The sequence below is a fragment of the Somniosus microcephalus genome, unplaced genomic scaffold (genome assembly GCF_052327205.1).
Source record: "Somniosus microcephalus isolate GS21.2 unplaced genomic scaffold, FLI_Smic_1.0 unresolved_chr8, whole genome shotgun sequence".
In the NCBI taxonomy this organism is placed as follows: Eukaryota; Metazoa; Chordata; class Chondrichthyes; order Squaliformes; family Somniosidae; genus Somniosus; species Somniosus microcephalus.
Window position 1 is genome coordinate 1,173,724 of NW_028225186.1, and position 11,343 is coordinate 1,185,066.

At 42.8% G+C, this 11,343-nt stretch overlaps 1 protein-coding gene across 1 annotated transcript; it reads right to left on the bottom strand.

Annotated features, from left to right (window-relative positions):
* Positions 1-2,823: 2,823 nt before the first annotated feature.
* LOC147085221 (putative G protein-coupled receptor 139) lies at positions 2,824-10,945 on the bottom strand. Its single transcript, XM_085979131.1, has 3 exons — positions 10,876-10,945; positions 8,432-8,769; positions 2,824-2,877 (listed from the first exon to the last, which is right to left on the bottom strand). The coding sequence occupies exons 1-3, from the start codon at positions 10,943-10,945 to the stop codon at positions 2,824-2,826; spliced, it is 462 nt and encodes a 153-aa protein (XP_085835257.1).
* Positions 10,946-11,343: the final 398 nt, after the last annotated feature.

Genomic DNA, 11,343 nt, shown 5'->3' on the forward strand with positions numbered 1-11,343 from the left:
CTAAGCTTGAATAAAGGAGACTATGAAGGTATGAGAGCGGACTTGAGTAGATTGGATTGGGAAAATAGATTAACGGGTAAGACGATACATGATCAGTGGTGTACATTTAAGGAGTTATTTTACAACATCCAAAAAATATGTATTCCACTGAGAAGAAAAGGGTGTAAAAGAAAAGACAGCCATCCGTGGCAAAGTAAAGAAAATAAGGATAGTATTCGACTAAAAACAAGGGCATATAAGGTAGCCAAATCTAGTGGGAGGATAGAGGATTGGGAAAACTTTAAAAGACAGCAAAAAGTAACAAATCGATTGATTAAGAAAGGGAAGATAGATTATGAAAGTAAATTAGCAAAAAATATAAAAACAGATAGTAAGAGTTTTTATCGTTATATAAAAAAGAAAAAGGGTGACTGAAGTAAATGTTGATCCCTTAGAGGATGAGACCGGGAAATTAATGGTGGGAAATATGGAGATGGCAAAGACACTGAATGAATATTTAGTATCAGTCATTACTGTAGAAGACACTAAGAATATCCCAATACTGGACAAACAGGAGGGTATAGGGGGCGAGGAGCTAAACACGATCAAAATCACTAAGGAAGTGGTACTCGGTAAAATAATGGGACTCAAGGCGGATAAATCACCTGGACCTGATGGCTTACATCCTAGGGTCTTGAGGGAAGAGGCGTTAGGGATTGTGGATGCATTGGTAATAATTTTCCAAAACTCCCTGGAATCAGCAAATGTCCTGGCAGACTGGAAAACTGCTAATGTAATGCCCTTATTTAAAAAGGGCAGTAGACAGAAGGCTGGAAGCTATAGACCGGTTAACCTAGCATCTGTGGTAGGTAAAATATTGGAGTCCATTATTAAGGAGACAGTAGCAGGACTTTTGGATAATCATAATTTAATAGGACAAAATCAGCATGGTTTTATGATGGGGAAGTCATGTTTGACAAATTTGCTGGAGTTCTTTGAGGAGGTAACATATAGGGTGGATAAAGGGGAACCAGTGGACGTACTGTATTTAGACTTCCAAAAGGCATTTGACAAGGTGCCACACAAAACATTATTGCTTAAGATAAATAATCATGGGATTGGGGGTAATATGCTGGCATGGATAGAGGATTGGCTATCTAACAGAAAGCAGAGAGTTGTGATAAATGGTTCATTCTCGGACTGGCAATCAGTAACTAGTGGTGTTCCACAGGGGTCAGTGCTGGGTCCCCGACACTTTACAATCTATATTAACGATTTGGAGGAGGGGACCCAGTGTAACATATCAAAATTTGCAGATGATACTAAGATGGGAGGGAAAGCAGTGAGTGAGGAGGACATAAAAAACCTGCAAGGGGACATAGACAGGCTAAGTAAGTGGGCAGAGATTTGGCAGATGGAATACAATACTGGAAAGTGTGAGGTTATGCACTTTGGCAGGAAAAATCGCAGAGCAAGTTATTATCTTAATGGCAAGAAACTGGAAAGTACTGAAGTACAAAGGGATCTGGGGGTCATGGTGCACAAAACTCAAAAGGTTAGTGTGCAGGTGCAGCAAGTGATTAAGAAGGCCAATGGAATGTTGGCTTTCATTGCTAGGGGGATAGAATATAAAAATAGGGAGGTATTGCTTCAGTTGTACAAGGTATTGGTGAGACCGCACCTGGAATACTGCATACAGTTTTGGTGTCCATGCTTAAGAAAAGACATACTTGATCTCGAGTCAGTGCAAAGAAGGTACACTCGGTTAATCCCGGGGATGAGGGGATGGATATATGAGGAGAGGTTGAGAAGATTGGGACTCTACTCATTGGAGTTCAGAAGAATTAGAGGCGATCTTATTGAAACATATAAGATTGTGAAGGGGTTGGATCGGGTGGATGCGGGGAGGATGTTCCCGATGATGGGTGAAACTAGAACTAGAGGGCATAGTCTTAGAATAAGGGGCTGCTTTTTCAAAACTGAGATGAGGAGGAACTACTTCACTCAGAGGGTGGTAGGTCCATGGAATATGCTGCCCCAAAAAGCTGTAGAAGCTACATCATTACATAAATTTAAAACAGAAATAGACAGTTTCCTAGAAGTAGAGGGAATAAAGGTTTATGGGGAACGGGCAGGAATTTGGACATGAGTCTAGGTTCGGATCGGTGATGGCCCTGTGGGTAGCGGAGCCGGCCCAGGGGCCAGGTAGCCTGATCCTGCTCCTATTTCGTGTGTCTAATTCTGTTAGATTCAGGAGCTGGTTCAGTGATAGTAGATTGGCGGTTAGGATCAGATCAGCCATGATCTTATTGAATGGCGGAGCAGGCTCGAGGGGCCGATTGGCCAACTCCTGCTCCTATTTCTTCTCTTCTTATGCTCTTATGATTCTGACTTTTCGCACATCCCTGATTTCCATCCCCCCACCTTTGGCCACTGTGCATTCAGCTGCGTAGGCCCTATGCCCTGTAAATTTCCGCCTAAAAGTAAAGGAAACGGGGCAATTTACGAGGACCTGAAGGAACAGAGAGACGTGGGGTTCTCCAACACAAGTCATTGAAGTTAACAGGACAAGTTGATAAAGCTGTTTAAAATCATACAGGATCCTCGGCGTCATCAACACAGGCATAGAGTACAAAAGTGAGGAAGTAACCACTGGTTAGGCAGCAGCAGGCGTATTGTGTCCAATTCTGGGTATCACACTTTAGGAAGGAGGCCAAGAGCTGGGAGAGGGTGAAGAGGAGATTTACTAGAATGGTACCAGGGATGGGGGACTTCAGTTATATGGAGAGACTGCATAAGCTGGGGTTGTTCTCCTTAAGGCAGAGAGGGTTAAGGAGAGATTTATTAGAGGTGCTCAAAATCATGAAGGCGATATGGAGAAACTCTTTCCAGAAGATTCTGTAACCAGATTACAGAGATGTAAGATAATTCACTAAAGCACCAGAAGGGGAGGTAAGGACATTTTTTACACAGCGAGTTGTTTAGATCTTGAATGCATTGACTGAAAGGGCATTGGAAGCAGGTTCAATAGCATACTTTAAAGGATATTGGATAAATGCTGGAAGGGAATCATTTTCAGGACTATGAGATTTACGTGGATGTTGCCAGGACTAGAGAATGTTAGCTATGGGGAAAGATTGGATAGGCTGGACTGCACATAAAGGGCGATCCGATACCGCCCGTTTATGTCCAGCGTCCGAGACAAAATTCTAGGCCTAAAAATGAACTGATGACCGTTTAATCAGCTGGTTTTATGTACAGTGCAATACTTTTCTACCCAACTTCCACATTGGTTTGTCTGATGGGAAGCCGCATGTCACAGCGAAGACTAACTGATTCACTAACTGTTCTTTAACTGGCTCCTGGGGAGATGCAAGTTCAAGTTCTAAAGATTAGTTTGTCTGCCCAAGGCCCTTTAAGGTGAAAGTGGATCGCCGGCAGTGCTTCCTTCTCTTGAACACCAGGAGGCATGGATAACATGGGTTTGTTTTCATTAAAACAACATATTAGTGCAGTTCTGATCAGAAGATTTTAAAGTATTAACTGAAGGAATGGATAGATAGAAGCAGACTGGTTCAGTAGTTCAGGGGACAGGAGCGGGAGTTTATGGATGCAATAATATAATGTCAGCGATTCTGAACAGAGAGCTGCAGAAACTTCATTAAACAGATAGTTGTGGGGCAGTGAAATTCACTTCCTGGTTAGTGCTTGAGGCCAAAACCACGTCAACAATCAAAATTAAACCAATAGGTGGATGATGGACAGGTGGTTGACGGGTTAGCGGAACAGTGTGAGTAAATGTGATCGCAACCACTTGCTCTTGTGGGCATGAACGCCAGCACCGATTGATTGGGCCCAATGCCCTGGTTATGTGTTTTAAGTTATATCGATTTCTATGGTAGAAAGAATGAAAGAAATTATAGGAAAGAAAGACTTGCATTTCTAGAGCGCCTTTCACAACCTCAGGGCGTCCCAAAGCGCTTTGCTGCCAATGTTGTAATGTGGGAACTGCCAAGTAGAATCCTAAAGAAAATTAACTTCCGCTGTGTATGTTGTGGAATTTAACCAAGAAGAAATGTGGTTCATGTTTGTGTTCAATAACATCATGTTTGCGGGACCTTGTTGTGCGTGGATTGGTCTTCACATTTCGCTCCAAAAACAACAGTGACTGCAATTCAAATGCAATTCTTTGGCTGTGAAGAGTTCTGGCAGCTTTGGAAGATGTGAAGTGCGCTGGAGGAATGGAAGTTTTCTTTCTTTAATTATTTCTTTCTTTATTTCTTTTTTCTTTCTTTCTCAAGTTTCTTAGCTGCTCCATTCCTTTCAAATTTTGCTGAAATCCATTTTTTCTCTTTTCTCTCCGCCTGATTTCATAAAATGACTGGATCCTCCTGAAGGCCTAGAAATTTGTCTCGGGCGGTGGCGCAAAACGTGTGAATTCACAGGAACTGATTATCAGGCGCTGTACACAATGGTCAGCCGATCCGACACCGCCCGTTTGCTCCACCGCACGAGGTGAGTGTCTGATTCAAAATGTCTATATCCTCCTGCGGTCTCTTACACGCTTACATCGTATACTCACAGTTAGTGACGTGTTTTTCAAAGAGCCAGCAACGGCAAGTTGGGCCGAATGGCCTCCTTCTGTGCTGGAGGATGCTCTGATCCTAAGACCATAAATCGACTTGCTGCTCAGGTTCACCATGTCCACTGTCCTCTCTGGGGGGAGCGGGAGACCTTGCTCAGCTGTCAGGCGTGCCTCACTTGGTGTCAGTCTCATCACTGAGTCAGTAGGTCGTGGCATTGAGCCCCACTCCAAAGACTCGAGCCCCAAAACCCAGCCCGACACTCCATGTGTAAGGACTGAGTGAGCGCTAACTGTTAGTAATGTTCCATTTCTTTCTCGTGTAAATGATGAAAATTTGGCAGATACAAAACTCCAGCTCATTTTTGTTTTAGGAACATTACTGGTGCCAAACTAATCACTATGACCCACTGTGAGCTCCCTGTGACCCCTGTGTACTACTGTGATCTCTGTCCCTCCAGCCTGAGAACTATCTATTAAATAATATTGTATGTTACCTCTCAAGAACCAACTTCGTTCTCAAATTAGCAGACTTAGTGACCCGCTGTCACTCCATATCAAAAAGCATTTGCAAATCAAAATGCATAAAAATCAACTGTTTTTTCTTTTACAAGGGACATTAATTTTTTCAAAGAACGGTGTCTAATTTGAGCAACTCCGCCTGTGATATACATTATACATGGCCTCCTGTAATCAGGACATGTATTGCCTGCTGAGTATTCATGTTTTAGAGCTTGCTCACTGACTATGTTAATTTGAGTTGCCTACAGTTAGATTAATTAACCCCTGCCTTTTTTTTGAGCACAGGTGTTGCAATGAGAAACACAGCAACACCAAATTTCATTTGTATAGCGCCTTTCAGGCAGAAAAAATGTACAACAGCGAAGCAAGTGAGGAAATAGCGGAGGCTCTGACCTTCATTTTCCAACACTCTCTGGCTACGGGTGCGGGAGGAAAAGCGAGGTTAAAACTTTCTAACTTTGTTTAAAAGGGAGAAAGGGATAGTTTGAATAATTACAGGCTCGTCAGCATAAAATCGGTGGAGGGAAAGTTATTGGAAAAAATTCTGAGTGACGTTATTAATCGTCACTGCCTGAAAGGGTGGTGGAGGCAGAAACACTCATCACATTTAAACAAAATTACGTCGACTGCAATTGAAGTGCTGTAATCTACAAGGCTACGGACCAAGAGCTGGAAAGTGCGATTAGGCTGAATAGCTCTTTTTCGTTCGGCATGCCGCAACGATGTGCCGTATGGCCTCCTTCTGTGCCATAATTTTCTATGATTCTGTGATTCAAAGGGAATCGTAGAGGGACAATCAGAAATAAATGCTTGCTCAGCCAAAGAAAATCTTATTTAAGAAATTGCCATGAATGAAGGTTTTAGAGGAGGAGATGGAGGCAAAGAGGCGGAAGGGCTTAAGCAAGACTTTGCAGAGCACTAGATTGTTGAAGGCACCAACGCCAATGGTAGGACAAAGTTATAGGAAAGATACAAAAGTGTGTGAGAGGAAATATAGTTCTGAATGGAAGTAGCTTTTACTAGGGCTAGAAAGCATTACTGACATAGCAAGAGATCAGCATGTGGAGGCAGCTAAACTCAAGGTTGAGAACTTTAAATTTGTTTTTTTAGAGGCCTAGGACCTAATGTTGTTCAACAATTACATGATAGCTGGATCAGGAAAATTGTCAGGGATAGGAAGTGGGCAGCAGCGTTTCAGCGGAGCTAAACATTGTGAAGGTTGTAACATGAGGAGATCGACCAGGAGCACATTGGAATAATCGAGTCTCGAGAAGACAGGAGTATGAATGAGCGCTTCAGCAGCAAGTGGGCTGAGGTGCGAATGAGTGAAAATAATGTTACAGGATTGAGCAGTCTTTGTGATCGAGACAGTATGCAATTCTGAAGTTCTTCCTGGGATCGAACTGGGAGCCAAGTTTGCAAATATTATGGCTCAGACTGAGACAGAGGCTAGGGAGGGGACTGAAATTCATGGCGAGTTTACAGAGATTGTGCTGTGAGCTGAACATGGTGCCTTCAGTCGTCCCAATGATGAACTGGAGGAATTTACAACACCTGGAATACTGGATGTCGGTCAAACTATCTGATAACAGCGAAATTGTAAGGGTTGAGAGTGGCGGTGGAGAGGGAGAGATTGGAGTCGTCAGCGTGCATGTATAAGCAGTCCCCATGTGTTCTGATAATGTATTCAAAAGGGCAGTATGTAGATGAAAAAGAAGCGGTAGCGGGCAAAGGCAGACCCTTGGAGACTCCAAGGGAAAGAGTGAGGCTATTATTGGACAGGTAGGAGTAGAACCAAGCGAGGGCAGTGGCCCTGAGCTGGACAGCGGAGCAGACTAATTGAAGGAGTATGGTCAATCGTTTCGAAGGCTGCAGAGAGACTAAGGAGGCCGAGGAGGGATTGTGCACCACGGTAACACTGATAGAGTGTGTGAATTTTTAAGTATGTCAGGAACGTTTCAGTACCGGGGCAGGGATAGAATCCTGATAGAAGAGATTCAATTAAGGAATTGTCGGAAGGATGCGCACCGTTGGGAGGCAGTGACATGTTGAAGGGCTCAGGAGTTAAAAGAGTGTTTGGAGATGGGGCTGCAGTTTGTACCAACAGAGGGACTGAGCGTGGATTTTTGAGGAAGTGGTGAGTGCCGGTTTTGAAAGAAGGGGGCAGAAGCTGAGAAGAGGGACATGTGTTAAATATCAACCAATATGGGGGCCAGGAAGAGAAGTTGAGATGTTCGTTAAAGTCCTATTTAATATTGTGGCCATTAGACATAATCATCCAAACTATGGATGAAGATAATGGATCTCCAAATCTCACTTCCCCTGCCCACAGTGTGATGTGAAGATGTAAACGCGGCTCCAGTTTCTTGACTCAGAAGGTTGTGGGTTCACAATCCCATTCCAAGAGGCTTGAGCACAAAATTCTAGGCTGACACTCAAGGATAGTCCGTGGTGCTGCACTGTCAGAGGTGCCGTCTTTTGGGTGAGACATTAAACCGAGGCCAGGTCTCAGCTGGTCGCCAAAGATTTCACTGCCACGATTCCGAAGAAGAGCAGGGGGCTCCACTCCGTTGTCCTGGCCAATATTTGTTCTTCAATCCTTATCACTATAAAGAAGATTATCTGGTCATTGTCATATTGCTGTTTGTGGGAGCTTGCTGTGCGCATGTTGGTTGCCGTGTTTCCTACATTACAGCAGTGACAACATTTCAAAAAGTTCTTCATTGGCTGGAAAGCGGTTTGGGACGTCCTGAGCTGGTGAAAGGCGTGATAGAAATGCAAGTTATTTCTTTCTTATAAATTCCCATTTCGTGTAAACAAATATTTCGCCCCTTTCTTCAGCTCCTCTCTGAATTTCCTCTGTGTCAGTCCATAGATACAAGTGTTTGTGCAGGAACAGAGCAGTTGCAGCGTAAACCCAACTTGCTGAGTGATATATATCGGATTACTGAGATATTTGTCATCGTAATAAAAGTTTACCACTGGCCAGTTTACCGAATGCACAACATACGTCATCCACAACAGTATGAAATTGGCAGAAATAGATAAAAGCAAGATCATGGATTTTCTCCGATTCTTCATCTCAGCATCATTCACATTGTCGCTGTTGCTCAGGAGTACACTGCAGACTCGATTTGCCGCTATAATATGTCTGACAGTCAGAGCATTGAACAAAATAATTAAAAGGATTGGTAATAAAGGGGTGATCAGGCTATCGATCAACTCGTCTGCCTTCCACAAGGGGGAAGTCAAATAATCAGCTGTCGGAACACAATACCATGGCACATTGTCAATGATTATGAAAGGTTAGTCTGAATAGTAAAATGGAACACTCCTCACACAACTCACCACAAACACGGTGGCGATAACCACGGTCGCTGTTTTCTCGGTGCAATATTTTGATTGCAATTTCTGAAAGCAAATTGCTACAAAGCGATCAAATGTGCAGGCAACAGTAAACCAAACAGAACAGTCTACAGCGACAATGTAGGCGACAAACGTCAAAGTGCAGACCGGATTCAGAGTGAGGAAACTAATTGGCAAATACATGCTATTAATCCGATGTAATATCACATCGATGATAACCACCATTAGATCCGCCGCTGCCATGGCCAACAGATAGCGAGTGATGCACTTCGAGAGACCGCACTTTCCACGGGACAGGATCACAATTGCAACCACATTCACTGTAAGAAAAAGCAAACATTAAATTAGCCAAATATTTTGTTTTGTAAAATAACCATCTCAACTCCATTATGAAACTGTTGAAATGTCAGTTTTCTAGTTTCGAATTAAATATAAATGTTAATTTAAAAAGCTGTGTGTTGGCGGGCAGGAAAATCTGTGGCAAATATTGCAACTGAAGGTAAGGGGGGAATGAAAACGTGGTTGAACTCAGCTACCGACAGTGGTGGTGAGGCAAAATATTACTGCGATATTTCTGGAGAAAGTGGGTGACGAACAACACAGGGGCCCATTTAACTTGCACCATTGCCTTCGAATTAATATAACTGCGAATCAGATCTGCACTTTTGGGTTACGGTCTGTACAGAATAGTGATCGCTCTCTCACATTGTTTGGTTATGATTTGTACAGCATGGAGATCACTCTCTCACACTGTTGGGTTATTGTCTGTACAGCATGGAGATCACTGTCCCACTTTGTTGGGTTATAGTCTGTACAGCATGGAGATCGCTCTCCCACAATGTTGGCTTATGGACTGTACAGCATGGAGATCACTCCCACACACTGTTGGATTATGCTGCGTCAGCATGGTGATCAGTCTCTCACAATGTAGGGTAATGGTCTGTACAGCATGGAGATCGCTCTCCCACAATGCCGGGTTATGGACTGTACAGCATGGAGATCACTCCCTCACATTGTTGGATTATACTGCGTCAGCATGGTGATCAGTCTCTCACAATGTAGGGTAATGGTCTGTACAGCATGGAGATCGCTCTCCCACAATGCCGGGTTATGGACTGTACAGCATGGAGATCACTCCCTCACACTGTTGGATTATGCTGCGTCAGCATGGTGATCAGTGTCTCACAATGTAGGGTTATGGTCTGTACAGCATGGAGATCGCTCTCCCACAATGATGGGTTATTGTCTGTACAGCATGGAGTGCGCTCTCTCACAATTGTGGGTTATTGTCTGTACAGCATAGCGTGCGCTTTCTCCCATTGTTGGGTTATGGCCTGTACAGTGAGCTCTCCATCACATTTCAAGTTCCATGAACCGCACAGCTGCACGAGACCATTAGTTGCAATGACACCTGATGATTTACAACAATAAGTTATCCATTTAGTTCAATCAAATCGTGCTTTTCCTTCAAAGTGATAGTTTCAAATCAGGAAAATGGCAGAATCTGTTATTAAGAAGGTAGTAACAGGGCAGTTAGAACATCATCATATGATTGGGCAGAGTCAATGCGGAATTTTGAAAGGGAGGTCGTGTTTGACAAATCTGTTAGGTTTTTTGAGGGTGTAAATTGCAGGGAAGGTAAGGGGGAATCACTATATGTAATATATTTGAATTTTTTAAAAAAAACATTCCATCAGGTGCCGCACACAATTAGGGTTTGTGGGATTAGGGGTAATATTGTCACATTGATTGAGTCTTGGTTAAGGGCCAGAAATCATAGAGTAGGAATAAATGTGTTATATTCGGGATGGCAGGCTGTAACTAGAGCGGTAGCACAAGGATCAGTGCTTGGGCCTCAGCTATTTACAATCTATATCAATGACTTTGATGGGGGGACCGAGTCTAATGTATGCAAATTTGCTGACAATAAAAATTTCGGTGGTAAATTAAATCTGGTGGGGTGGATCGCATGCTGCTAACAGAAATCACTGGATTCTTGCTTCCATTTAAAGCAGACACAAACACAGTCGGAGCTGAACTGACGGCCAGGAGAACAAGAGAGACTTCTACAGTGTAACCCATTGTAAACAGGAAATAATGTTATAAAGCAATCATTCTTAAAATCCCCACATTACACGTGACACACATTTAACTACATCAGGATATTAAACGAGTTAATAATTCATGTCTGATCGGATGTCAGTATCAACTCTTGGGAAGAGTTTCTGCTAACCACAGTAAAGGGGATCATTGTTTCAACATTGTCTGTGGAGAAAATTGAAAAAAATATTATCATTTCGATTAAGACATCGCATTAAGAAAACAGGACAATCAACTAATTAACTGGTAACAACAAACAGGGAACGGATACCCTGAACAGTCACATATTAATATTAAGCTTTTATTGTCTCGTTTTACTGTCTTACCAGGAACACCAAGGGCTGCAAGAACCGGGTAGTAAATGAGGTCTATCTGGAAAATTACTGGGTAGTCCATTTCTTGCGTGAAGAACCAAACTCTGTTCCATCAGGTACAGAGCTCTGACTTGTGAACGTAAAGGCTGATTCAGAGGAGCCCTTTGATATACCATAAAGCAACCTCCATGGAGACAGTCATCTAGGGAGCGTGATCAGTGACATTAGGTACATTCCACCGAAAAAACAGATTTAATGAAGCACTTTTACTCCAAGGATTTGTGGCTAATAAGATATTTTTATTTTAGTATAGGCAAAATAAAATAATTTTAGATTTCATTGAAACGTCATCCAAAGATAAATTGCAAATCCTTTTGCTACGACCCTGGTGTTGATCTGTGTGAACAGTGCGGATGTTGAGGTGGATGAAGAGTCTCATTTAAGAACATAAGAACAAAATAAATTAGAGCAACAATAGGC